Here is a 27,823-nt window from a genome sequence, read left to right as displayed (position 1 = left end):
ACTGTGTAAATACTTTATTTTCCATCGTTCCCACCTGGGCAACATGTGGGCTGTGAACAGGCAGTGTGCAAAATGGTGGTGGGCAGTGTGTGGGGCACGTGTGAGGGGGATGTCCACCCTGGCCCCAGGCTTTGTAACACTGAAGAGGGAGGGGCCGGGCAGGGGGGCACTAAGCATGGGCCCTGCCCCAGGAAGCGCCAGGGAGATTGCTTGTGACGCTACTAGAGGCTCCAGGAGTACCGAGAGGGTCAACCCCGCGGGTCTCAGGGTCCCGGGGGGTGGGGGGTGGTGGGGGAGTCTGGGGGGGCATTGTTGGACTTTGGCACCGTTCTCGGCTCTGATTCAGCAGAGACCACGGGCCCACCATGAGGAGGTGTGGGGGAGGCAGCTCCTCTGGGAAGCTTCACCTGGGGCCTGACCCTGGTGGAGGATGGGGATTGGGGCACCCGGAAGGGAAGTGGAAGCTGAAGACCCCTTGGAGAGGAGGCTGGCTGGAGGGGTACTCCTCCATCATGGGAAGTCAGGGGATGGTATCTCACAGAGGAAGGTGTGGGGTGCTGTGAAGGGGTCTCTTCACTTCTGGGCAGCTGCTCTGGCCCCAGGAAGAGAGAACAGACACTGCCCAGGGCTGGGTGAGTTCCCTCTAGCCACCCACACCCCAGGGGGCCCTGAACACAGGAGGAGGGGACTTTGGTTTCTGCTGCAGGAGCCACGACACCTGCACCAGGCAGGAAAGCGCAGTCCAGCCATCTGTCCCCGGTGGCCAGACACCCCTGGAGGGGTCCAGGGGCTGGTCAAGGGTGGCTGTGTCCCCAGGGGTGTGGTGGGATAGTGAACAACATCCAGCCCAGAGCCCCCCCCCCCCCCCCCCCAGGCCTCCTCTAGCTCCTGGGCCCTTCCCAGCAGGGCCGCCCTCGTCTCAGAAGGAGAAGGGAACTTGCTGCTTGTCCAGTTCTGGGACCTCTGGGTCATCCCCACCCTCCAGGTCCAGGCACCTCCAGGACGGTCCGGAGGGATCCGGACCAAGATGAGTAAACACTGCTGGGGAGGGTGGGCCTGCCTGGGTCCTAAAGATCTTGCCAGGCTCCGGCCCTGCCCTCTGTGCTGGGCCTAGCCCTGGCGGCTGCTGGAGCCACCGCAGCATGGAGTTCCATAGGTGTGGCGCAGGCAGGTCGCGGCCTCAGTTGTCCAGGCCCTGGCTATAGGGCGCAGCCAGCTCGTCGGCGTCGCTGTCCGAGCTGCCCTCGCTGTCCTTGGCGGGCCGCTCAAGACGGCGGAAGAAGCGCGCGTCGCGAGGGGAAAGCGGGTAGAGCGCGTCCTGCAGCGCCGCCCCTACGCCCACGCCGAGCAGCTCCTCGTCCGAAGACGGCAGCGAGTCCTCATCCAAGTGCCGCGCCAGGCCCAGACCGTCGAAGGCCAGCGGGTCCTCGAAGGGCGGCGGGCCCTTCAGCAGCCGTACCTGGGACGGGGGCCGGGCGCGCTTGAGGTGTGGGCTGACGTACCCGTGGACGGCGTCGGGCCACCAGACACCCTTCTCCCCCGCGGCCCGAGCTGCACCCTCCCCCGGGCGCCGAGGCCGGGCGCGTCACGGGCCCAGGACTCTCAGGGGTCCTGGCGCCCGTGGAACGCCAGCCCACGTATCTCCCGCGCCGGCCCGGCCGCTCCGCGCTAACCTCGGCCTTCAGCTCCTCTATCTGGTCCTTGAGCTCGCGGATGTACTGCGACGAGTCCGAGTGGTTCAACTGGCCCTGGATGCGGCCCTCCTCCCTCTGCGGGGCGGGCCAGGTCGCTGGGGTCAGAGCAGGGCTCCCCCTGTCCCCGGGCCCTCCCCCCGCCCCCGTCCCCGTCGGCCGCGGCTCACCTGGATTTCCAGCTCTGCGATGCGCTGCCGCATCTCGGCCACCGCAGCCATGCTATCGGCCTCCCGCAGGCGTACCGCCATGACCTCCTCCTTGCTCTGGGGTAAGTGGGGAGAGGGTGGGTCAAGGGGCGTGTTGGGGACCGGGGCGGGGGCGGGGCCGCGACGCGGGGCAGCACCTTGCACTCGGCCTCGGCCTGCTTGCGGCGGCTTTCGCTGAGTTGCGTCTGCAGCCCCTTGTTCTGCGCCGCCAAGTACTGCAGCTTTTCCTGCAGCGCCGCGCGCTCCGCCTCCACGCGGTTCAGCAGGTTGCGGTGGATGTGGTCCTGGGGACAGGAAAGAGGCCGGGCGGGAGGGGGTGGGTCACGGCCAAGTCCCCTCATCCCAGACGGGCAGACACTGGGGCGCCGAGTGGCCGCGGTCAGGCACCTGGCGCGAGCACCGCCCACCTGCGTCTCGAGCTCCACGACGCGCTGCCGCAGCTCACGGCCGTCGGCTAAGGCCTGGGCCTCGCGCAGACGCACGCTCATCAGCTCGTCCTGCAGCTCGCCCAGCACCAGCTTCCGCGGGGACTCCTTCCAACGACCGCCACGGGACAGGTGGGCCTGTGGGAAGGGCCCGAGGGCTGGGCGGTCAGCTTCCACCAAGGAGCCGGAGGCTGCGGTCGAGGGCCTCGCGGCTCGCCTGAAGCGGACGCTCAGGCCACTTCTTGTGCCTGTGTGTTGACTCAGGGCGGTCTGCCTGCCTCGGAGCCCATCGCGGCCCTCACCTGCCAGGTATCTGAGAGCTCCTGCAACTGTAGCTTAAGTTCTCGGGCTGAGGCGACGGCCTCGCCCTCCCGCACCTTTAGCGCCTTCAGCTCTTCCTGCAGCCGGGCCACGTTGTTCTCGTCAGGCAGCGAGCTGTTCCTCTGCGAGGAGAGAGGTGGTCAGAAGCCAGGGGAGCTGCACAGCAGCACCATCCTCCTGCAGGACCCAGGCTGGCTCCCACACTTCCTCTGAGCCCCATCAGGGGGACACTGCAGGGACCAGGGTGAGACATGCGGGGTGGAAGGAGAGGACTCCTGTGCAGGCCCACACTCCTGGGACATCACACTCCTGGGACATCAGCCTGTCAAATGGGTCTGTTAACAGCTCCTGCTTTCTCACCTTGTTGCTAGGGCAAACCCCATAAAGCCAGTAGTGGGTCCTTTGTAAGCCCAAGGAAGCGGGGGGCTCAGGGTGGAGCTGGCATGTGGAGGGCTGAGGGCAGGTGCTTACCCACCCAGGAGTCTGAGATCCACCCCCCTCGGGTCCCATGGCTAGACCCAGGATCTGCCCCAAGCAGTGGCTGACAGGACTGTACTCCAACCCCCTCCACCTGCCAGGCCAGGCTGCTCCTCCCTGGGAACCTTCTGAGACCCTGCCCTGGCCTCCCAAGGGCTTGGTGATGGGGAACTTGTGCTCCACACTCTGGGACCAAAGTCCAGCTTGGCAGGCGAGGTTCTCACAGACCCTTGCTTGAGTCTGGGGGTGCTGGCGGGTGGCAGGACCTGTTAGGTGCACGTTTTACTCCAATAAGGAGGAAGGCAGGAGGGAGTCCCAGCTCTGGGCTGGCTGATGGGTCTGAGAGGCTGATGGCTGCACGTAAGTACGGCTGTGGTGGGCACACCCAGGAGGGTACCAAAAATAGTGCAGGGTCTGAGGGTCCGGCTCTGGCTCCCAGCTGCCCTCTGGTGGCTCCCTGGGGGAGTTGTCAATGCCGACGACACAGGGAAGGCAGTTGGGGAGGGACTCAGGAGGCCTGGTGGACCCACAGAACTCTAGACAGGAGAGCGCAGACTCCACTCTGCCCGCTGGGTGGTGTCTCCATGGGAGTGGGGGGCCGGGGAGCAGCCCTGATGGGCCTGAGCCTGCTTGTCCCACCCTGCTTCTTTTTCCCTTCCCTCCATCTGGAAGCCAGGGGGGGGGGGGGCAGGAGGCATGCACAGGTGGGATGCGGGGAATCCGGGAAGTTTATGAAAGCTGGCTACACTGCCGGTGGTTATGCCTTCGTGGAGTCGTGCTGCTTTGTGGGGGCCCTCCAGTGTGTGCATCTCCAGGGCTGGGGAGGGTCTGGGGGCGAGGTGTCCAATTTCCCATGCCCCCAGACCCTCAGGTGAAGGCCAGGCTGTGGAGAGTGGAAGGAGTGGGGCCTGGATGTGCCTGGTTTGGGGCAGGTAGGAAATGGTGGGGCTGGGAATGCAGCAGGCAGATGGGTGAGGGTGGGGTTCTGATTCCCAACTCGAGGACCACCCCCCCATCCACCTGGCTGCCCCATCTCCATGACTAGGACCTCGTCCAAACTTGCCCAGTAGTCCCCCTCCCCCAGTCATACCTTCTCCATGTCTAGGACTTTGTCCTGCATCTCCCGCAGCGCCCCCAGTGTCTCTGTCTCCCGCAGCCTTGACTGCTCCAGCTCTGTCTCTAGGTGGGTCACGAAGTCCTCAGTGAGGCGTGGGTTATCCTGGGGGAGGCAGAGGGCTGCGGCTGGGGCCCCCTTCTTAGAGCCCCAGGCCGCCCGGAGAGAGGGTGGTGAAGAGAAACACAGGACAACCCTCCTGGTGATCTCTGACCGCCTGGGGGCAGTGGAGAGGGCTGACCCCCAGGTGGGGTTCTGTCTCTGGGTGGTGGGGGCCCTGAAGCTGTTCCTGGGGGGTCGTGGCACTGGTGCAACGGTCTGGCCCAGCCTCTTTCCTGGGGAAGTGGCACAGAGGTGAGGTTCTGAAGGGGACTTTCCATGACCACAGGATGGCCCCTGAAAGGTACCACGGTTTCCTGGTTTCCTCAGGATCATTGGGCTGCGGGTGGAGCGGGATTCCCTGAGGCTGCCTCCCTGCAATGCAGTGGCAAGGGGTGCACCACCATGTGCCTCTGGGTGGCCAGAGGCAGGGGCGGGCTCAGGGCTTTGCGTGCACACTCCTGCCCCCCTCTCTCCTCCTCCCCTTTTACCGCCTCCCTCCCCCACCCCCACTCCCCACCTGCATTTCAGAACAGGGAAGGATTGGGAAAGACCTTGCTGGGGCCACCCTCCTCATTGCTTAGAAGGCCTCTCAGAGGTACCCCAGTGGCAGCCCCAGGAGTGATGCGTGCTGTGAACAGTGGAAAGCTACCAGGGCCTGAAAAAACCCTGAGAGAAGCCCCCGGGGCTGGAGTTGTGGCCCGGTCTGCTACCCTGGTGGCCTGGCAGGGCAGTGCTACCTCTTCTCCAGATGGCTTTGCCCCTCTCCCTGGCTGGACCCCCCAGCTGCCCAGGCTTGCTTGCTGCTCTCAACCACAGCCCTCTGGGATCTGAGGTGTGCCAGTGCCCTCTCAGCCCAGGAGGGCTGTAGCTGCCCACCTGCCTCATCACCTCCTCCTGCTTCCCTTTGGACCTGAGGATGCAGCCCTGGGCTTCATCCATTTCTAGGCTGGTCCATATCTCTCTGACTGGCCTGAAACAGGAGCATCATTCCACGGGTGGGTCAAGCCCAGCCTCAGCATCCCTGCCAGTACTCATGGGCCCCATGGGACTGCCTGGCCAGGGGTCAGTACCACTGCAGACTGTGGCTCTTGAGGGATGGGTGGTGCACACGGGCACGAGAAGCTGGTCAATGGAATGTAAGCCAAGGCTTTGGGACTGACCCTCTGCCCCCTACTCCTAAGGCTGCATTTACCCCCTTCCCCCAAGAGCCATGGATCAGCCCAATTCCCTCAGCCAAGGCCTGAGCTGGGGTCTCCAGGCCTGGGGGGTGGGGGTGGGAGCCCTTCCTCAGTGAATAACCCTTCCTCCTCTCCACCCCCTGTTCATCGAGCACCTTTGTGGCTTCTCCAAATCAGGGTCCCTGCACCACCTCCAGGCCCTGCCTGGTTTGGCCCTGGATTGCAGAGGACTCGCGGAGCCTGCAGCCTCTTTCCCTGCCCCTCCAGGGTGTATGGGTGCATGTACTGCTGGGCTTGGGGGCTGCAGCCACTGGCAGTTTGTCAGAAAAGGCCACCTGCTGGGCACAGCTGTAGGAAGAGTTCTAAAACCCCCTCCCAGAGCAGCAGATTCTTTGGGCAGTGCTGCAGCCCAAGAGCCTCCCACCACTGGATCCTGAGTTCATGACCCCACAACAGACTTGGGGTGCCCTTTCCTTGGCCTCCCAGGCCCTGGGCTTTTGCTTGCAAAACAGCCCCTGATGGCCCTGCCACTCTCTTCTATGGGCAGAGTCCTGGGGCACCGGCAGGAGGAGGGAATCCTTGTTCTCTTGTCCTAGCTCTTGTCCCATGTCCCAGCTCTTGTCCTACACGGCTGGACTCTGGGGAAGTCCAGCAGCTCATCAGACCCTGGAGAGTTGCAAAGGCTCCCCCAAGGAGTCAACTGTGCCATGGCCGTGAACAGTGTGCCAGGGAGTGGGGGGTAGGGGGATGGGGAGGTGGGGCTGCAGGGACAGCCTGGGTCTCAGGGGTCCTCCGGCTGAGGCTGGGGCAGTGGGGAGGCAGGCTGCCTAGGACTCAATGCAGATGGCAGGACATGGAGACCACCACGAGATTCCCCTCTGCCACTGAGGCAACTGGGGCTATTATGGGGGCGGGGATGGGGGAGATCCTGAGCTTGGCTTTGGGTCCCCCTGACCCCAGGAAGGAACAGGTGAGCCACGGGCAGAGGCAGGGCTGATGGGGGCCAGTTGTTCCCAAGGGTACCCTGAAGGCGCTGGGGCATGGGTTCTGCCCTGCCCAGGCTGCCGGCCCACCCAGTCGATACCTGCTGCTCCTGCAGCTGCCGGATGGTGCTTTGTGCCTTCTGCAGGTCCTCAGCTGCCGAGCTGCACTGCTGTCGCACCACTGCCAGCTCTCGCTTGATGACATAGTTCTCCTCGGCCTCCTGCGCCCTTGTCACCTGCCCCTGAGCACAGTGAGGGGAGGGCTGCTGTGACCCTCAGCTCAGACCCCAGACCCTGTCTCAGCCTGCTGATGGATGAGGGAATTTGGGCTCAGAGGCCCAGAGAGGGCGGAAATGGGATGGATAAGGCCTCTTCCACTCAGAGCCTGGGTCGGGGGCAGCAGAAACAGAACCGGCCCTGGGCCCAAGCTTGGCAAGGGTCTTAAGTGGGGAACAGAGGCCCCAGGCCAGGGTTTCCCACAGCATCTTCCCCTTCCCTGTTCTGGCTCTCAGCCTGGGTCCGAGGTGAGGGGAAACATCCCTTCATCCAGAGTAGGAGGTGCAGTGGAGGCCTTCTCTCCCCACTCATCCTGGGCACCACTGGTGGGGTGGGGGTAGGGGGGAGCTCGCTGAGGGCCTTCTCTAGTCCTGGACTCAGGGGCTTCCATCTGCCTGGGGCTAAGACCCCTGCCCCTCATCCCCTCACACACACACACACCCCGCCCCCCGCGGTAGGCCCCCATTCCAGGCTCAGAGTCACCAGGGATGGGTGGAAGCTTTCAGAGAAAGCCATTCAAGATGAGGCAGCAGCAGAAGCAGGTGAGTGAAAGAAGATGCCAGGCCTTGCAGGTAGGAAGAGAAGGGGGCAGAAGGGGCCAGAAGGGGTGTTGTGTGTGAGCACGCACGTGCTTATAGGGTGGGAAAGCTCAGCCAAGTGCATACACCAGGGCTTGGAGCTGATACACTCTTAGGGTCCCCAGGCCCTCCTTGGTCTTTTCCTGTGTCCCCCGGAGGAAGGAAATTTTCTGTACCTGTGCATGTGTGTTCACCACCCCCACCCCATTTCCTCTCCATATGCCCCTCCCCCTGAGAAGCTGTCCCCAGTTGCCCCCATGCACAGCACCAGGTCTACCCCCTCATCCCCTCACCCCCAGAGTGGCAGCAGCCAGGGAAGAGGCAGTTACTGGCTGTCATGTGCAGGGCAGGGACCAGGAAGGAAATTGGAGAGGGAGATAAAAAGCTACAGTACCTGGATTAACCTATCAGCCAGAGCAGCGCTCTCCTACCCGGCGCAGGGGGTCCGAGCGACAGGGGGAGGAGCAGAGCGGAAGGGAGAGGGGGAGAGACAGACAAGAACCACTTGTCACTAAAGCAATGGGCTATCTCTAGAAGCAGGGGAGAGAGGAGTGGAGGCCAGAGAACCAGCAGGAGAGGCCCCGGAGAAAGACCAAAGCCAGAGGCAGTTCTGTCCCGGAGATATTCTGTGCGTGACTGCGGGGGGTGGGGGTGGGGATGCCCCCATTGCTGCCTCCCAAGGAGGCGAGGACTCCGCAGGGCTGGGAAACCCACCCTTCAGGGCCAGCCAGGGCGACTCAGCGCCTGGAACTCCTGCAAACTCAGGCCTGGTGGCCTCAGGCTAAGAAAGAGCCATCCTGGGAGGGTAGCACTGTGGTGGCCGAGCTGGCCTGGGGGTGTGTTTTAATTTTGAGGCACAATAAGAGGCGGGGTTAGACCCCAGGCTCTGGGGCAAGGGCAATGAAACCCTGTGGACAGCCTGACTCTCTGTGCTCCGCTCCCCACCTCCACCTTCATCTTTCAAATGTCAGGGTTCAGGGTCAAGGCCGCACCCCCCAACACCCCCACCAACAATGCGGCTGGTGGCCATGCTGCCCCTCCTCCTCCACTTCCAAATTACAGGCTGGGGTGCCTTGTTGCACCCCAATTAAAGCAGCTGTTCTTCCAATTGGCATGGGGGTGGGTGCAGTTAACTGGGTAATGATTAAACCCCAACCCCTGGGGTAATTATAGTGAGTCAGGATCACAGCACAGGGGCAATTTCTCTGGCCCCAACTCAGTGGGCCGTGGGATTTATGCCATGCTCCCAGGAGCCCACAGGGTTCAGGGGGGCCGGGGGCAGGCTGGCCCTCTGGCTGCTGGCTCCTGCGCGGGGCCTGGAGAATTCTGCAGTCGTGCCCCTCACCTTCTCCAGGGTCTCAATCCGCTGTTTCAGGAGCCGGTTTTCTGTCCGAAGCCTCTGTTGGGGGAGGGAGGAGAGCATGTGAAAGCCCTTCCTGCACTCCTGTGCCCCCTACCCCCACCACCATTCACCTGCCACCGCCAAGCGGGACTGGCGCCAAGTCACCTTGAGTTGAGCCCGTGTCATACGTTCTGGCTCGGTGAGTTCAGAAGACAGTCAGGGGCCAATTCCTCCTCAGAATGGCCCATTAAATTCTTTTTTAAACCACTCTTGGTTCAATAAAAATAATATGAGTGCCTTTTGTGGCTATTCCAATGCTTCATGGCTCCTGCATCGACTGGCAGTATTGGGGGACAGTCAGCATCCATGCTTGGGCTGGTCAAGGGCCCACGTGACACCCACCCTGTGGCAAATGTCTCCATGTTTGGGTGCAGCGCAATCAGACAGACCCCCATCTCCAGCCCCACCCCATGGCTTGGCTCCAAGCCCCTGGGTTAAAAATCTCAAAGGACAAACTCTTCTCAGAGTTTGGGTCTGGGGGCAAGGGTCTCGTTGAACACGCTCACTTCCTTAGGCTCGACAAGGAATTTGTGTCACTTGCTGAGAGCAAGCTGTACTCCACGGTTGTCACTTGCCCCAGCTGGGGTTTTGGAGGCGGTCACTGGCTTTTGCCTTCCATTCTGCACTGACGATTCTGGTTAGGTATTTGGGGGTTTAGGTTACTCGGTGACATTTGGGGAAGCAGGCGAGGATCACAGATGCCCTCTCTCTAGTCTCTCCCTGCATACCCATTAAGAAGTAGATACAGAAATAGTTTGGCTCAGCAGATTAGTGAGAATCCTGCCTCTGGTGGGTCACCAGAAAATGGCCTGGTTTTCTTCCTGGGAAAAAAGGTGATGGAAACACCCAGAACATTCCCAGGAAACAACTGCGGTCCGAGAGAATCGCAGATATCTCGTTTCATGGTTGGGGAAACTGAATCAGAGTGGGGCAGGGCCTTCCCCGCACCTCCCAGCTCACCTGGGTCAGGTCTCTGTCCCTCAGAGTGATCCAGAGGCCTGACCCCTGACCCTGGATTGCCTTGACCCCTGCCTTTGGCCTCACCCACTGCTGTACCAAGCAGACCCATCCTTGGGGGAGTTGGAGGTGCCTGCCTGCCCACTTGCCTCTCTCCTGCTTACTCCAAAGGGAAAATGAAAGATGAATGAGAACCATCTTGCTACAGGTGGGGCTACAGGTGAAAGAGAAAAAGGGTGGGGTTGTGGACGAAGGCATTGCCAAAACCCCTGAAGACCCGTGGGGCTCTCAGCTTCTTCTTGCTCCGGGTGGACTCAGGGCAGCCCTTGAGTGCCAGAGCTGGTGGCCTGTACTCTCCTGTGGCCTGGCCTGCATGCCCTGCTGTCTGGCCCCGGCCTGTCTGGGCTCTCACCACTCGCCCCCTCCACTCCCGGGAGCTCCCCCCATCATCGCTCCCTTGATATTCCTGCAGCCTGCCAGCTCGCTGCTGCCTCGGGCCTTTTGCCTTCTATTCCCAGCCTGGAACACTCTTCATTGGGCAGGTCGGTTCCATCCCTAAGCCATTCCTTTTCCCTCCCCTGCATATTTTCATCCAGAGTTCTTTATAGTAGGCTTTATAGCACGCTCTGTCCTCCTGGTTTATTGACTGTCTCCCTGACTATTGAAGGTGCAGGTGGACAGAGGGATGACTGCCCCAGGGCCAAGGACAGCCCGCCTCGGTCCTTGGCATATGCTGGGCAGGGCCGCCCTCTAGTGGCTGTCCGCTAGTGAGCAAGGCCCCGGGGTTGGGACCCACAAAGGCATCGCATCCTGTCCCCTCCCCGGGCTCACTTTGATCTCGATCTGTTCCTCCATCTCCTTGCTCTTCATGACCGCATACTCCTTCTCCAGCCTGCAGAGGGGGAGGGCCGACGTGGTCAGTGCCCCGCTGCTGAGGACCCAGCCCCCTGCTAGCATCCCGGGGCGCTTGGTCCTGACCTCTTCATCTTCTTGGGGTTGTACTTGACCTGGTAGGCCTTGAGGATCAGCTTGTCCGGACAGCTGTCGAACTGGTGGGGGATCACCCTCTGGAAGTACTGTGGGGACACAGGTGGTCACTGACTCCAGGAGGACCCGGACTCCGACCTGAGCCCTTGCTGCTTCCCGCTTTCCCGGAGGGCCTGGGTTCTTCAGGAGGGAGGGAAAGGAGCAGTCTGGCTGGGGTGTCACCTGTTGCGGACGCTCAGTAAGCATTTGGGGAGTGACTGAGGGAGAGAAGTGAGAACTGGGGAGAAGGAATGGCTGGCCTCCCTGAGCTGCCTGCAGCCAGGGCTTCTGTTTCTGGAGTGAAGCAGGCCAGGAATGTTGATTGGGTCAAAGGCTGTGGGGGGCTGGGGTGGTGCCTGAGCACAGAGGGCCTTCACTGAGGAAGGCGGAGGACCTAAGGTCTGTGTCCACAAACCCAAAGCAGGCAGGCGCTAGGGGAGGCTGAGGACCTGCAGAGGGGAAGATGTCCCCCAGTGGTTGCCTGCTTGCCCGGGACCCTCGAGCCTCAGCAAAAGGGTTAAGGGCAAGCCGTGGGTGGACATGGCATGTTGCTGTTTGGGGGCAGCCTGGCTCTCGCTCCTAAGCCCAGCTGGCCCCCTCTGGCAGCTGCAGACAATGGATGCCCATGTCTGCAGGCACAACTGTGGCCTTTGTGCATTCTTCCTGGGAGCACCAGCTGGAGGACACTGGAGGGGGTGGGGGCCAGCGTGATGGGGGAACGGTGAGAAGCAGGCTGGCCTACTCCCCAGCAGGCAGGGCAGGGTGGGAGGCTGCCTCAGACCCCTCACCCCTCCTGTGCCTTCATCCGGCAGGTCGCTGGGGCAGAAACCATAGCCAAAGCCTCGAAGTATGGCCAGTACTACTATTTACTGGCAGGGAAGTTCAGCTACATCAGGCTTTGGGGAACTCGGAGCTGGGGGGGCACCTCCCAGGGCTCTTCGTGGGCCTGGGCCTTCCTCTCTCCTCACTGCTAGGCTGCCAGCCCTGGACTTTGTCTGGCAGAGCCTGTAGGCTTCTCAGGGCCACCTTGGCTCCCAGAGGGGTCCTCAGGTGGGTGAAGCTGACGAAAGGACTGGGGACGCTCAGGGGATGTCTTTGTCTCTCGAAGCTGGGCCGTCCCCCATTCCTTGTGAGGGCTTTGCCCATCCAGGTGCCCTGGGGGTGGAGCCATCCCACCTGCCCCGCCCCCCTGCCCACCTGGGACATCCCCTCCATGTCCAGCTGCATCAGCTCCGTCTGGTTCACCTGCAGCAAGGCGAGGCCCACCCGGAACACGATCTCCAGCCCCTGCAAAGGTGGCAGTGGCAGTGGCAGTGCGTCTCCTGTCCCCAAGGAGCTTTCTCTCCGCCCCCACCCCAAGCCCAGATCGGGCTGGTTTCCATTGTAGGGTGTGACTTCCTGGACCCAGAGCCAACTAGGGAGGATGAGGCACGTGGGCCTCCTTGGCCAGGCCCTCACCTCATACATGAAGATGTCGAAGACACGGGTGGCGACGGGCAGTGGAAAGGTGGTCAGGAAGAGAGTGAGGAACCAGGATGAGGCATACATGGATGTGTGGAAGCTTTGGGAGCGGAAGTGGGTGTTCAGGTCCGGGAGCTGCTCCTGCCGGGTGGTGGGAAGTGGGGGAGGCAGGGCTAGGCATTGTGATGACAGCTGGGCACAGGTATCCCTGCCTGCTAGGCTCCCTTCCAGCTGGGCATGCTGGGCCTCGATGTCCCCGCCTCCAGGAAGCCTTCCCTGGCCTCCCCTGGGCAAACCTGGGCTCCCTTTCTTGATGTTCCCACAGCACTGGGGATGAGGCTGAGGCACCCCAGAGCTTGGAGGAGGCTGAGGCAGAGACATGGGCAGGGGTATAAGAGGGGGCACACCCTGAACAGGTGCCAGCCTGGTTGCTCTGCCTTCAGCAGCTCAGGGCATCATGGCCTGGAAGGGAGGTTCTGAGTCTCAGAGAGGCCATGTCACCACCAGAAGGTTCCAAAGAGAGCAAGGGGTGGGGGGCACTGTGCCACACAGCCCCTGGTATGAGCACATCACGGCCCATCCTGTATTGTGACCCCGCTGCCCAGTCATGTCCACCCACTGCTCCCAGCTGGGTACCTGTGCACGGTAGTTTCATTGGCCTGCCCTTCAGACCTGTGCAAAGTAACAGCCCATTGGGGAAAGTGAGGCTGGAGAAGGGAGAAGGCGTTCAGATCCCCTGGATGTCCCATACTGAGAGAACGGACTCTGTCCCATTCCCGGGCTTCCTCCTGGAGCCAGGAGCTGCCTGGGTCCTCGGTTAATGTGGTGGCTATCCACCTTGCTGGGGCAGGTCTTGGCTACCCAGCCTGGGGTGGGGTTGGTGTCTTCTCCGGGGTTACGCAGAGAGATGCCACTGTGGGCCAGGCCACCTCCTCACCAGAACTACTGGGCCACCTTGAGTGACAGCACCTCCCTGACCCACAGGCCCGAGGAGTGGGGCTTTCGTGTCCAGGCACGTCCCAAGGCTGGTCCATGGCATGCCGATGAGCCAAGCCTGAGCCATGAACATGCTGTCACCCTGCCCTCTGCCGCCCGGAGCCTCGTGGCCCCACCTGCTGTGGGCTTCTGGAGTCAGCAAGGAGCAGGACTCTGTGGAGCTGCTATTTATAAACAGAGACGGCTGCAGCTGGCTAGTCATCATCAGAGGCAGGCAGACACCATCTTCCCTCCCTACCACCAACCCCAGGAGCAGACAGGGAGGGGCCGGGAGTGTATGTGGGAGCAGCTCTCCTGGCACATGGAGAAAGCCAGCACCACCCCTCTGCCCAAGCGGGCTTTGCAAACCCGTGCTCTCAGGAGCCCTCGCTTTTCATGGATGTTCCCTACCCCGTCTCCCGGAGCATCCTTTGGGGCAGGGTTGCATAGTCCTGGGGGACAGGTGTGACTTCTCGGCCCTGGAGTTCTCAGGGACTCCCGAGGCCGGCCTCGCTGAGCACCTGGGGGCCTGTCGCTGCACAGGTGGGCTGGCAGAAGTGGAACAGACCCACTGCCAAGGGCACCTGGCCCCGCTCACCTGCAGCATGTACTCGAACTGGTAGATGCAGAGCCCCAGCTCAGCCATGCTGGGCTTGAAGAGCTCCCGCAGCCGGTACTCCTGCATCAGCCGCACGAACACACAGAACGCTTCCTCCTCGGGCATCTGAGCGGGCAGGGGGCAGGCGAGGGGGCCATGAGGCAGGCCGCGCAGGGGCCGGGCTCGCAGCTTTCCTTCCGGCCCTGGCACGGTGGGCTTTCCCTGGGAGTTTGTGTCTGTTATGTTTACATTTATTGAATGCTGGCTATGCTAGGCAACCAGGCTGAGCCTTGCACTTTCTCCCTGGACCCTCACGGCAAAGCTCTAAGGTCAGTGTCACCGATGGAAAACAAAGGCCACACGGCAGAAAACGGCAGAGCTAGCATTTGAACCCAGGTCTGGCTGATGCCACTCGGTAGAGACACCTTTCTTTCCACTTCCGGCTGTCTCTCTTCTCCCCCTCCCAAGCCTTCTGGTTTCTCTGGAGAACACCCCTCGTCCCATAGATGTGACATGGGCTCACTGAAGTCTTCCAGCCTAAGCTCCCCATCTAACCTTGGGACGTGACAGGGCAGGACTGCCTGCCCCTCCAGCTCCCCATCTCTGCCCTGGATGGTACAGTGGACAGATGCCTAGCCCCTGTGTCTACCAATCCCATCAGAGGCTTGGCCTGGGGACTGTCAGAGACAGGAGGTGGCTGGAGAGGGTGGCTCTGGGCACACTGGGCACATGAGGGTTCTGACTCCAGGAGGACCCAGGGTTGAGGGAACACTGCTTTTGTCCACCGGCCTGGAGGTGGTGCCCAGGGTGGGTTGGCCCTTCCCTGGAGGCTGGCTGGGGCCACCTACCTGCATGAGGAGCAAGCCCACAATGAAGGCGCTGCCCTGGCAGTAGCCCACCTCCCGGTCCACCAGGGAGTAGGCCTGGAAGGAAACACACGTGGCGTCAGGGCAGTGTCCGGCCGGGCCTGGCCCAGGTCAGCAGACATGGGAGCAGCTTCTTCGTGCAGGCCCCAGACACTGGGCCCCTGGGAGCATGAGGCCTGGAGGGGGGGATAGGAACCTGCGGGCCTCACCTTCATGACGTTGAAGAGGACCTCCTGGCCCAGGCTGTCCTGGCCCTTGAAGAACTCGTGCTCCGGGTAGGTGCGGGCGATGTCCCGGCGGATCAGCTTCTCGCAGGGCGAGGACATCTTGAGCAGCTCCGAGTACTGGTTCTTGACTGGCATGTCCGTGGCACTGCACAGGAGCTGCCATACAATGGCCCGGAAATGGTGCGGGATGCCCTTGCGGATCAGCTCCTGGGGATGGGGTGGGGTGTGGAGTGGGAGGCCCAGGCTGGACCCCGGCCCCATTCAGCATCCACGTGGCCACCCAATCCACCCTGAGAGGAGGCTGGCCCCCGACCTGCCCACAGCACAGAGCTCATCCATGCCAGGGCATGGCAGATACAGTTCAGAGGCCTCAATGTACTGCCCCTAGTCCTTCTAGAATGCAGCAAGGCAGAGCACAAATAGGCACCTGAGCCGCTGAGGCCCCTGTCGACGCACCCCCCCACCCCCCACCCCCCACCCCCACTCTCTCCTCTTCCCCTGCTCTGGCCAGACACCCGGAAAGTGCCGGCTCCTCTCCACTCCTGCCCCTGTGCCCGGGCTGGCCCCTGGCCCCCCGCTGTCTCTACCCAGCCACCCCCACCACCTTGAGCAGCTTCTCCTTCCTGCGCCGCCACTCCTCCCACTCATTGGCGATCCGGCCCCACAGGATCCACGTGTCCTCTTCCAGGTGGCTCAGGTTGGAGGAGGCTGAGGAGCTAGACACCAGCGAGGAGCCGCTGTTCCGCCGGGAGCCATTCATGGAGCGCATGGACTTGGAGTCAGCTTCAAGGAGCCTGGGCAGGGAAGGCTGTTGGAGGTGTGCCTGGGCTGCAGGCTCTTTCCTGCCCTGACCCAGGGGTGCCAGTGACTCCCTGGGGAGCCCAAGCCTGCCTTCCAGGGTCCCAGAGGACACTGAGGGCTGCTGGGTGGCCTTGGCCAGCTCCCCAACCTCTCAGAGCCTGAAGAGGCTTCCGCCTTAGGTGTTCCCATTCTAGTCTCCATGGGTATAATTGGCTCTCTGTGGGGTGCGCTTTCCAGACCAGCAGAGGGTACGCAGCCCACGAGGGGCAGAGCCAGAGGAGCAACATGGGAAGGCCCAGCTGCGGTCTGAGGTTCTCACTTCTTCCCTCTAGTAAAGGCACAATGAATCATGGCTGATGCCGTTGACCTCTGCACACCTCGGTCTCCTCATCTGAACAGTGAGCTGCTCATTTCGGGTTGGGAGGATGAAAAGAAATGTCAAGCCATTATTTTTCCCAGGGCCCGGCCCAGCTCCAAGTCTGAAGGGGCATCCAAGAACGTCTGTGTGGGGCCCAGGCTACACCTCGAGGCCCCTCCCGTCCCCCAGGCCTCAACTCACCGGTTCTGCTCTTCAAGTTTGGCCAGCAGCTCCAGCTCATCGGGGCTGAGGTTCTCGGAGTCAGAGGTCGGGGAGCAGGTGGGGGCCGACAGGGCCTCCTGGGACGAGGAGTCGGGGCTCAGAGTGGGGCTCGCCATGGTGGGCAGGCTCTTCAGCCGTGAGGTGAGGCTGGGTCACAGCTCTGTCTGGGGGTGGGAGACACACACGGTCAGCCCTGGGTGAGATGCCCACCCTGTCCCTGGTGGCAGCTGAGCCTGCCTGCCCGCTCTCTGAACATTTCCTCACCCAGGCTTCCCACCTCTGGTCCACCCACTCTGCCCCAACCCCCCTTGTCCTCCCATGCATCCCAGCCAAACTGATAACAACACCAGCTCCTGCTCCAGACTCTGGCTGCCTTCCTGCCTGAGTAGTCAGGCCAGACACCTGGATGGAGGCAGGAGGACCCCGGCCAGGACCTGTTATCCTTGGGCAAGGAGGTCAAGGCTCCACTTGGCAGCTGGAGGCTTCAGTAGGTTTCAGGATGAAGGCTCCCTGTCACTCAGGGCCCAGAGACCCTGCAGATACCTGAGGTGCAGCAGCCCCTGCTCTGGATGCCCTTTCTGACAGCCTTGTCCCCGTCCCCCGCTGCGGCTGCCCTGGGAGCCCAGCATCTGCATCTGACCTTCTCCAGCTCATCAACCAAAGTGGGCTGCTGGCACGGCCAGAAGCAACTATTCTCTAATGTTAATTGTCTGGCACTGCCAAGGACTGGAAGAGTTGATCTCCCTTCAGCTGGGAAGTCAGGGATGTGTTGAAGTGCTGGGAAGTAGTGCCCGGGCAGATACGGGGTGAGAGCAGCGGACTCTGACTGGCACCCCAGTCACCCCTTTTTCTCATTCTTCCTGGGGGTGGTCTGGCCTTGCCTTTCTCAGGGCTTCAAGGACACTGCACTGTCATCTTCTGCCAGCATTGTGAGAGGCAGATTGATGCTGTGTTGAAAGCAAAGGCTCTGGACTCAAATGGAACCTATGTCTGAAGCTTGGCTCCCGCTCAACCAGTTGTGTGACTTTGGGCTAGTCACTTTGCTTCTCTGAGCCTCTGGAGACTGAGGATCATACAGGACTTCCCTCAGGGTATGGGATCAGGGTGTGCATGATCAGGCCCTGCTGATCCAGCTCTGACAGCTCAACCCCGAGAGAAGCCCCTGCTAGCTTTTCCCAGAGAGGAGCATCTGGTCCCCCAGGTTGGCAGGGGCTTGAACAGTGTCTGGACTTCATGACCATACCAAGAACACTGACCATAATCATCCGTCGTGGGCCCAAGGTCAAGGCCTAGACTGGGAGCCAGGGTTCTCAGGTTGCACTACGTCCTGTGTGAGGACCACTAACAGGGGTTTTTGTCACCCTGGAGAAAGTTCTAGGGGTCGGGAACAGCAGAGGGCAGAGGGGCAGGGACTGGGGAAAGACTCCTGCTGCCTAGTCACACTTCTTCCTGGTGAGCCCGGGCTAGCTCTGAGGGTCTGAGAAGATGGGATACCCAGGGTCATGGGGCAGGAAGCCAACCCTGCTCCCCATGCCCACTTCTGTTACCATCTTCATGCCTGCCTACGCTCCTGCACCTTCCAAACCAGGAGCTTGCTATATGCCTTCGGGTCCTGTTGACCCAGCTCTGACACCTCAGCCCTGAGGGGGACCCTGCCAGGTCCCCAGAGAGGAGCAGCTGGTCTCCCAGGCTGGCAGGGCACAGTGCCACCTCATACCTACCTGGTCACCTTCAAGTTGCTGGGCACATTCCCACCCCAACGGATGCCAGAGGGTCCGTAGTCAGCTGGACTTGACTCTGGTCACATCCTCAATCCAGTCTCCCTTACTCTGTGCTGCCCTGCATGGTGGGGGGAGGCACCACTCTTCTTTCACCTCCCGGGGACCCCAGGACCCTCCCTCCCCAGGACCCTGTGGCTACCCAGTGCCACTGGTTCTACCTCTGGCCCCGAGGGCTCCCCAGTCTGTTGGGCACAGAAGGCCCCGGCTTTGGGTGGCAGCTCTCGGCAGAGCCTGCAGACCTTTGCCTCCTATTGGGACAGCTGACCAGGGACCACCTGCCCTGAAGATCAAGCGAGTGTGCACCCTCTAACCAGGAGTTAATCATTCCCAAGAGAGAACAGTGGGAACTGCTCCGGGGCCTCCTGCAGAGTCAAAGTCTGCAGCTGGCTGGGGCAGTGGACGAGAACTGCTGAATTGGGAGGATCCCTGGGCAGGGCAGGGCTGGGAAGGCAGAGTGGTGAAGGGTGGTGGAGCTGGGGGTTGGAGCCTCTGACCACAGCTGCATTTGGGGAGCAGTGGGAGCTCAGAGAAAGAGTCATGTGGCGGGGCAGATGGGCTTGGGACCACCTTCTCCTTGCTGAGTGGAAGGGACCCAAGCCTCAGAGCACCACAGTCAAGAGAATGGTACAGCTCTGGGTTTCTGGAAAAAACAAGCAAATGGACCACCTACCAGCAGGGTGTGTTGAGTTATGTATCATATAATAATGTATATTTCATATAGGAAATGCAATTTATTAAATTCATGGGCCTGAAATCTGCAACCAGAGAGGAAGTTTGACTTGACTATTCCTTAGCTCTCTAAACACTGCCCAGCCTGGAAACCATCCATGCCTGTGTGCATGTGTGCACACACACTCACTCACATTCTCACACACATACTCCCACGCCCCCACATTCTTTCTCCCACATGCTCATATAATCACATGTACTCTTACACTCTCAAACACACTCCCACATGCACTCATCCCCACTCCCTCTCTTACATACTCACATATACACACCTTATTTCTCACAGTCATGCACAATTCCATACCCAGACCTCTCATACTCACATCTACTTGCACACACACACCCATGCCATAACACACACACTGTCACATACATTCACACTCACTCTCACACACACCCATATCTACATACACTCACTCTCACACATTCACACACACTTTCTGCACTGACCAGATCTCACCATTCTCAGCATCAAGTTGGTCTGGGATGGAGGCTGACCTGCTGCTGCTGTCCTAGCTCTGTGGGTGGGCCTGCATACCTCTCCAGAGTGGCAAGCTTCTCCCTGACTCAACCTGAGGGCAGGGCACTGTTCTGGGCACTGAGGCGTGGAGTGGAACGAGGTGGATGAGGCGCCCCCTACACAGAGCCTGCAGCTGCTCCACCCTTGCTGGATGGGCACCCAGACGCAAAGGCAAGGTGGCTCCCTGAGTGCTGAGGGCCCCCTGGTTTCTCAGGATCCATACGCAGGCCCCCTAGGGCCGGCCTTCGAGCTTCTTAACAACCTCAATTTCATTGCCCTTCGCCCGCCTCTGCTTTGCCTCAGCACCCAACCCATGGCCCACCCAGACCCTGTTCCAGGGGACATATCAGGTCCTGTTCCCCCATTCCCCCTTCTGGCCTCTGTGGAGTAGATAGTGGGCCATCTAACCCGTCCCTCCTGGTGGCCACAACTTATCAATCTGTCTGGTTCTCTCCTCTCCCGCGGTACCTGGCACTGGGCCTGGTATGGTGAAAGTCGATAAATATCTGTAGACTTGAACCCACCCTCCACCCACCCAACATTTACTGTGTGTCTACCGGGGGCTGGCACCATGCCAAGGGCTGAAAACTGGTGGGCAAAGGCTTCCTGGAGTGTACGGGGGGAAGAGGCTATGAAACAACCACCCAAATTTTCTATTACAGACAGATAAATACTTGGAATAAAAGATAACTGGAAAACAGGCTGGTGGTTCCTCACAGAGTTCAACACAGAGTTACCATATGACCCAGCAACCCCACTCCTGGGTTTGTAGCCAAGAGGAATGAATAATAAACTCTCCATATAAAAACTCGGACCTGCATGTTCACGGCAGCACTGTTCGTAAGAGCCCCCAAATGGAAACACCCTCAATGCCCATCAGCTGGTGAAAAGGTAAACAAAAGTGGTCTATCCAGACAACAGAATATTCAGTCAGCAAAAGGACTGAGGTATGGGATACACGCTAAGACCTTGAAAACATGACGCTCAGTGAAAGAAGCCAGACACAAAATGCCACGTACTGCATGATTCCATTCATGTGCAGTGTCCAGAACAGGCAATTCCATAGAGACAGAAGTAGATTCATGGTTGCCAGGGGCGAATGGGGGAAATGAGGGGTGACAGCTATTGAGGATGGGGTTTCTTTTATTTGTCTTCATTTTCTATTCTAAGCCCCTAACACAACACCTGGCATACAGAAAGTAGGTGCTTAATAAATGTGTATTGAATGAATGAAGACAGAAGAAAATTTTTTTTCTCCCAAATACTCCCCCTGCCCTCATCTCCCCAGGGACCTCTAATCTACTTTCTGTCTCTGTGAATTAAGACAAAAATTTCTGGGCTACTCAGCCAGGTGGTCAAGGTCAACATCAACAGAGATAAATCATGTTGACTGCACAGACCTTGTATATGAAGTGTTGAGAAGGGCACTTTCCTACTGTATCTTCCTCCCAGGAACACAGAACCCCAGTGTAACCATGAGAAAAATATCTGACAAATTCTAATACAGGGGCATTCTACAGAACACCTAAGCTACGCTCTTCAAAACTGTCAAGGTGGGAAGAGTTCATATTGTATATAAGTTCCCACAATAGAAAAAAAAAGGGGGCAACTAAAGAGACAACGACAACTAAATGCAACACATGATCCTGGATGGGATCTAGCAAGGGAGGAAAAAAGGCTCAAAGGGACATTATTGGGACATGTGAAAAAAATTGGAATATAGACCGTAAGCTTGAGATCAATGTTAAACTTCTTGAACTTGATACTGCATTTAAGGTGGCTACATAAGTGAATATCCTTTTTCTTAAGAAATGTACATGGCAGTGTTAAATATTCAAGGAGCACAATGTCTACAGCCTACGCTCAAGTGTTCAGAAAATGGATTGATTGATTTAGAATGATAGAACAATAGAACAATAAAATGATAGCTATGGCAAAAAGTTAAAATTGGTGGATCTGGGTATTGGGAGGGGGTAGGTATGCTGGAATTCTCTTTGTGGTGTTTGTATTATTTCTGTAAATGTCCTGAAAGTTTGAACGTATTTCAAAATTAAAAGTTAAAAACAAGCAAACAAAACTGTCAAGGTCATCAAAAACAAGGAAAGTCTGAGAAAACGTCACAGCCTGGAGGAGCCTAAAAGGCTGTGATGACTGACTGACCTGTGGAACCCTGGGTGGGGTCCTGAGACAGCAAAAAGACACTGGGAAAAACTGAGGAAATCGGAATAAAATATGGACTTTAGTTAATAATGATGTAACAATATTGGTTCATTTGTTGTAACAAATGATGTAAGATGTTAATAATAGGGAGGCTGGGTGTGACATACATGGGAACTCTCTGTGCTCGCTTCACAATTTTTCTGTAAATCTAAAATGGTTCTAAATAATAAAGTCTATTAAAACATTAAAAAAAAAATCTATGCCAGTGGCGACAGAAAAGCAAAAGATGGCTGAAACCTGGAAGGGCTTTGGCAAGCAGAGGGTCACTTACTGGGTCCTTAGACTAGGCTTTTGGGGAACAAGGACTCAAACTTGACTTTCTCACTCCAGCAACTCTGCTTTAAATCATTCTGCTGCACTGCCATGCTCTCCGCATTCTTTTACTTTAGAAATAATATATGGAAAATGCCAAGTGCAGCAGACGTGGTAAATTGCAAACTATTTTTCAACAGGAAGAGCAAGTGAGTGTGCACATGCCATCTTTTGAAGCTTGGTGTGCTCAGAGGCAGTGAATAAAGATCCTGGGTTTCCTTTGGATTTTGGCTCCCAACCCTCTGGCACCCCTGGTTTCTGATCTCCCATCTTTAATGATCACCAGGGAAACAGACTCATTTCTGAATCTGAAGCCTTGAAAGATGCCCTTGGACGTCAATTTGCCCAGTCTGAGAAACGGTCCGCTCCATCCTGGTTGGCTTTGACTCTTAGGGAAGCAGCACGGCCGAACATCTCGGGTCCTTTCCCTTGGCAAGGGGTGGGCAACTGAAAGGGAGCTACCCCTTAGATACCAAGGACACCACTGGAATTCAGAGGTCACTGCCTTCCCTCCTCTCATCCCCAATTCTAGCTGCTCCTCTGGGCTGCTCCAGGACATCTCCACATCCAGGGCACTTCTTTCATGACTTTCCTAGAGTATGGGGAGCTGATCCTAGATCTCTTAGCTCCCAGTGAGGGATTCAGAGCCAGTAGCTTGGTTCCGATCCTTCCTCTACCACTTTGTCTCTTTGCGACCTTGGGAACAATGTGCTTTGCCTTAGTTTCTTCATCGGAAGTAGGGCTAATGACACTCTCAGGCTTTGTTGGAATGGCTAAAACTTATACAGTGCTTAGCACCAGCCCTGGCCCATAATATTTTTTCCCTCCTGGATGATAACTTCCTTGAGGGCAGAGGCTGGGACTGTCTAGCTCACTACTGGATGGATTCCCAGTCTGGCGTGCTATTGGGCATCCAATATTTGTGGAATGAATGAATAGATCCCCCTTCTCAGCAGGCTCGTCCCCTATGCAGTGACCCTGCTGAAACACTAAACCTAGTAAAATTAGAACTATCATTATTGGTGATCACAATATCATCGTTATCATCAGCAGCAGCAGCAAATAACTTTAGGCTAAAATCTGAGGGGTGAACCATTAAGAAGCGTGGAATACTTTTGGACCTAAAAAAAAAAGTATACCACCTGCATGTTCACCGGCTTTCTCTCTGCCACTGTGAAAGGTTCATTTCCGGTAAATCCCTCATTTCTCTGTATTTTGGAGTCTCTGAGAAGGACAAAAGAAAACTGCTAAAGCTCTTATAAGCCCTTGCAGGGACAGGTGAATAGAAGCAGGATTCTGCAAAGGTCCTTGGCCCTTTTGAGATCAGCAGTCTCTTTTCTGCCATCCTTGCCAGTTGTAAAACCTTGCTGGGCCAGGGGGAAGGGTGAGGTGAGGTCCAAGGGTGAGGTGGGGTCAGCCCTGCCTTGGGGAGCTCTTCGAGGAAAGCGGGTCAGGCTTTTTTCTGTGGATGAGCCGCTCTCTTCTCCAGACCCTTTTCCATATGGGATGAGAGGGGAAGATTGTCAGCTCTGCAAACTGAACAAGTGTTTGCTGAGCATCTGCTATGTGCCTCGTAACTCCTCTGGAACACAACTGTGAACAAAACAGACAGGTGCCCTACCCTTGTGGGCCTTGCAGACTTGTGTGGGGGGCCTCTCCATGAAATAATCTCACAGAAGCATCACGGAACACTGAGAAATGAAAGAAACGTGGAGGCAAGTTATGCCAATATGGCCTTTGATATCTCCTGTGAAGCAACAATTCTCTCCCAGGCCCCTCCTCTGTTCTCCTGACTAACCTTCCTCCTCCTGCCACCCCTCCATCTAAACCTTTGGCTTCTAGAACAAGCATGCTGTACACCTCCCTGGGGAGGGGGACTTGCTGCCTTTCCCAAGTTCTTCCAGTTATGGAACCCTTGTGTCAGGGAGCGTCCCCCAAGACACAGAGACCTACTGGATGAAGCCCACCAAATGAGGCACCCTTCCCTGACTGGCACCATGCTTGGTTCTGATTCCTGGGCCTTGAGCCAAGCACTTCCGCTGTCTGGAACACCCTTCCCTGCCACGCCTGCCTGGTGAGCGCCTCTCCCTCTCCTGGACCCCATCCCTGCGTCATCCCTGCTACGCCTTCCCGACCAATCCAGGAAGGTGCTAGGCCCTTTTCTATGCACCTGCAGAATACTGTCGATAGTTCTGTCTGATGCCTCCAGTGCAGCAGGCAGCAGGATGTGATGGTAAGGAACCCTGGTTCCTCGGGGTTGTTTTGGGGGTTAAATGAGATAATACATAAATGGCACTTAGCACAGCATCAAGCATGTGGAATGGGTCTGATCAATGGGTGCTTACTGGTTTCAGCTCTTGTCTCATGATATTGAGAGGGTCTTTGGATGCAGGGCATGGACCACATTTTACATCCTTCATACACCAACACATGACTCAATTCCTGGCCCATGGTGGAGCTTCCCCCGGGGACAATCGGCAACAATATTCTGCATGATGAAAATGAAGTACATATGCCTCCCCGCCTCCCTGAACCTACCAAAGCACACACACACAAACACGCGGAACCACTGCCCCAGTCGGGGGTAAAACTGTGTTGGTATCGTTCACAAGTCCTTTCGGGAGCCTTCTTGGGTCTTCCTAGAGTTCAAGGCTCTATCCAGGGGAGCTGTCTTACCTTGCCTCGTCCACACAAAGTCCCACCTATGAGGGAGGCTGTGGAGTTTAGCTCCTCTGTGCCACGTGACCTTCAGAAGTCTTTTTATTCCTTCCTCCAGCAGGTGCAATGAACACACCTCTCCCTATCTGTGTCGAGGTCTGTGTGGGGTGTCAGCATTGCCTGCAAGCAGCCCTCCACTCTGGAGCCCCTCAGTACCCCCAGAGGTCCTTGTGTGGCCACAAATCCCACAACAGACCATCTCTCATTCTCATTCTACCAGCCCAGTTCCAGCCAGCTTCCTGTGATGCAGCACAGCCAGGGAAAAATGGCCATTGACGAGTGAGGCACAGTCCAATTACTACCAGGGCCAGGGCGGCAAGTGACCTGCTCCCACAGACAGAGGACTGTCCACCCAGATCTCACTGTCTCCTTCCACACAGTGCCCAGAGAACAGTCAGACCTCCCGGGTGCCCCTGCAGTATAAAGTACTGTGCTATGGATCTATCTCCCCATTTGCCGGTTGGGGAAGTTGATGCACTGAGCCAAGATGAACTTTGACCCAGGGCCACCCAGAACCCACTGCTGAATATCTCCAACAAAGCCCAGGCTTGTGATGAATCGGGGGCTTTGTGGTAATGATCTGTCACTAGAAGGACTTCAGACCCACGGTCAGGCTGTGCTGGGGCTGGACTGAGCTGATTCCACACGGGCAGGACCCGGGGGCTTCTCGTCATCCCTGCAGTCCCTGTCACACCGTCTTGCCAGTTCTGCGGTCTCTCCTTTCTGTCTCACCACCATCCTTGTGCTGGAGCCAAGCCACCTGCAATTCCTTCCAAACCACCCCAGTCAACCACAGGAGCCCAGGGGAACCCACTGGCTGGTCAGAAGCATCAGCACAACCCGGAAAGATCCAAGGAGATGGGTCCTCTAGCTCAATCACAGCCTGGCTGAGGACAAAACTAAGCAGTCTGTTCACTCATGTGCTTCCCAAGCCTTTTCGGCACATTTTTCCCCCTTCTGAAAATATTCCTTAACAAAGAGATGTCTGCTTCTGGCAGGCCCGAACCCAGCCCCGCAGGGTTCTAAAGGCCAGGAGAGCAGGAAGCCCTTTCATTTTGGCAAAACACACCCATTGTGGGTGAAAGAATTCACAGGGCCGTCAGGAGCCAGCCCCAGTGGGCAGCCTGGATGGCGGTGCCAGTTCTGCCATCTGAGGCCAGCAGGTGCAATGGGGTCAGGGTGCTGGTCCTACCAGTCCAGTCAGACTTCAGGACAGGGGCCAGGGGTGGTCTGAGCCCCTCCCTGCTTCCTGCCACCCCCCAACCCCACAGTGAGTGGCATAAATTAGGGGGTGGGCAGTGGTGCCTTTCGGGACACTTTGATGTAGGGGAGGGAGTGAGCGTCCTTCCTTTTGAAGAAGGGCAAAGCAGGCAGACATGGATAGAGGCCTGGGGCAGGGGCCCACAGGGGCGCTGGGAGCTGTTGGGTCTCTGCCATCCTCAGGGGCCCTACTATGGGGCCCGTCTCAAGGAGGATGGTGTGGCTGGACAGGTTGGGTGCTGAAGCTGGGACCTGTTGGGGGCTCCTGAAGGGCCTGGGCAGGTGGGGTCCTGGTTAGTTTGTGGACGTGCTGATGAGCCCTAGGTGTGGGTGTCTGTGTGGTGGGGTGTGTGTGTTGGAGGTCCTGAGTTTCTCTGTGTGTGTACTGGGGAGCTCAGGAGCCCCTGGCATCTGTGTTTTGGGGGAGGGGGGCAGCGTGACTGTCAGTATGAGTTGTTGGGGGCTCATAGGTGTCTCTGCTTGAGAACTGGAGGCTCCCAGATGTGCATGTGTGTGTATCTGGGACTCGCAGAAAGATGTGCATCTAGGGGTGGGGAGGGGGGCTCCAGATGTCTGACTACGAGGTGTGGAGAGGTTTTCAGTAATCTGGAATCAAGATGGGCCAGGATCCAGGGTGTGGGGAGCTCCTGGAGTGTCCTGGGTGGACCCAGAGGAATGATTTTTAGGGGCGCTCTTGGGCACAGGGTGGCTGGGGTGGGAGATGGGACAGCAGGCTGAAGGGAGACCTGTGGGTGGGAGTCCTAATGGGAGGAGGCCTGTGGGGTCAGAGGGAAGGGGACCCTTAGAGTTAGAGGGGAGGGGGCGAGCCCTGGGGTGGCCTCTTTGAGGGGAGGGCAGGTCTGGGCCAGGAGATAGGGGGGTAAAGTGAGGGAAGGGATGGGTGGTAGGAATCCCGCAGACAGGAGGGGTCATGGATCTGAGGGGGACCGTCGTGGGAGGGGGCGGGTCTTCCGGGTGGGGGTCGGGGGTCCCCGAAGGGTCCAGGGAGGGGTCCTGAGGGTCATTAGAAAGGGTGGGCGGGGGTCATGGGCCTGATGGGGCCTCACCGGGAGGGTGGACCCCTGGAGGAGGGGTGTGGGGGGATCGGGAGCGAGGGTGGGCGGGGGTCCCGGATCCGTGGCTGGAAATGCCGGGGGCTCCCGGCGCGGGGTCCGGAGCGGCCGGAGTCCCAGTCTTGCCCGGCCCCCGCGGGCCGCAGCGCCCGGGAGGCCCGGCCCGTGCCGCCCTACCTGCGCCAAGCGCGCCGCCATCGCCGTGCCGACCCTCGCCGTCCCGGGCCACGCCGCCGGATCCCCGCTGTGCCGCTCGCCCCGCAGCCCCGGCCCGGCCCCCTCAGCCGCCCCCCGGGACCGCGGCCGCAGCCGGCTCCGCCGCTGCCATTCCACCCGCTGACAGGAGCCGCTGCCCCGCCCCCGAGGCCCGGTCAGCCAATTCACCACCCCCGGGCGCGCGGCTCCGCCCACTGGCCGGGAGTGACAGCTTGTCTGGCCAATCGGTGGCCACTCCTTGAGGCGGGCCCTGGCTACGGTAAGAAGGTTGCCGCCTTTTGGGAGAGAAGCGAATTGAAATTAGGGAAGCCGTGAGGGACAGGTGGTTTTACCTATCAAAAGCAGAAACCCCGTTGACCAACACCTGACTAGGCCAATAGCAAGGAAAGAGGGGTGTGTCGCTGCGGGTAGGCTGCGGGCCTGAGGAACACCAGCCAGAGGCAGCCAAGCGTTTGGCACTAAGCCCCACCCAGAGCTGGGCTTTCTGCCCAATGATGAGACGTCCTGAGACGACCATTATTATCTGCCCCTCAATCCTCGGCCTTGGCAACTGTTGGAGCGCGATAAAGAAGATTGACACCTAGGGAGCCAATGACAATGTAGGAGGGAGGTTCAGTGACACCCCCTGACCAATGGTGTCATGAGATGGGTGTGAGGTTGGCCTCGAGTCTGGAGCTTGACGCCGGGCCTGAATGAAATGGAGAAGCGGCTAAAAGAGAGGCGGGGCCTAGGCCACCGATGGGGCGG

General features: G+C 58.7%; 1 protein-coding gene across 6 annotated transcripts; it reads right to left on the bottom strand.

Moving 5' to 3' along the window:
• On the bottom strand, nucleotides 1–27,193 carry EVI5L (ecotropic viral integration site 5 like). 6 transcript variants are annotated; one of them, XM_037824355.1, is made up of 20 exons: nucleotides 27,038–27,193; nucleotides 16,227–16,411; nucleotides 15,471–15,660; nucleotides 14,849–15,073; nucleotides 14,622–14,696; nucleotides 13,774–13,899; nucleotides 12,198–12,341; nucleotides 11,937–12,026; nucleotides 10,692–10,789; nucleotides 10,545–10,605; nucleotides 8,700–8,753; nucleotides 7,749–7,781; nucleotides 6,602–6,742; nucleotides 4,214–4,378; nucleotides 2,628–2,768; nucleotides 2,308–2,463; nucleotides 2,038–2,184; nucleotides 1,862–1,957; nucleotides 1,674–1,769; nucleotides 1–1,459 (listed from the first exon to the last, which is right to left on the bottom strand). In XM_037824355.1, the coding sequence occupies exons 2-20, from the start codon at nucleotides 16,361–16,363 to the stop codon at nucleotides 1,181–1,183; spliced, it is 2,454 nt and encodes an 817-aa protein (XP_037680283.1). In that variant the 5' UTR covers nucleotides 16,364–16,411; nucleotides 27,038–27,193; the 3' UTR covers nucleotides 1–1,180. The 6 variants fall into 6 exon arrangements, with proteins under 6 accessions (XP_037680283.1, XP_037680284.1, XP_037680286.1 ...); XM_037824356.1 differs by lacking the exon at nucleotides 27,038–27,193 and adding an exon at nucleotides 17,969–18,482; XM_037824358.1 differs by lacking the exon at nucleotides 27,038–27,193 and having other exon boundaries at nucleotides 15,471–15,674; nucleotides 16,227–16,361.
• Nucleotides 27,194–27,823: the final 630 nt, after the last annotated feature.

The sequence above is a fragment of the Choloepus didactylus genome (genome assembly GCF_015220235.1).
Source record: "Choloepus didactylus isolate mChoDid1 chromosome 25 unlocalized genomic scaffold, mChoDid1.pri SUPER_25_unloc2, whole genome shotgun sequence".
Classification (NCBI taxonomy): domain Eukaryota; kingdom Metazoa; phylum Chordata; class Mammalia; order Pilosa; family Megalonychidae; genus Choloepus; species Choloepus didactylus.
Note: the sequence above shows the minus strand (reverse complement) of the source record. Positions and strands in the feature narration are given on the sequence as shown.

What these genes read in the sequence shown, in the direction of transcription:
- EVI5L (XM_037824355.1), bottom strand. Translation starts at nt 16,363, where the DNA reads ATGGCGAGCCCCACTCTGAGCCCCGACTCCTCGTCCCAGGAGGCCCTG. An exon ending in AGGAACAGATCGAGATCAAA is followed by an intron (nt 8,754 to 10,544) that starts GTGAGCCCGGGG and finishes CTCCCCCAACAG; the next exon opens with AGGCTTCGGACAGAAAACCG. An exon ending in AAGTCCTAGACATGGAGAAG is followed by an intron (nt 2,769 to 4,213) that starts GTATGACTGGGG and finishes CTCTCCTCGCAG; the next exon opens with AGGAACAGCTCGCTGCCTGA.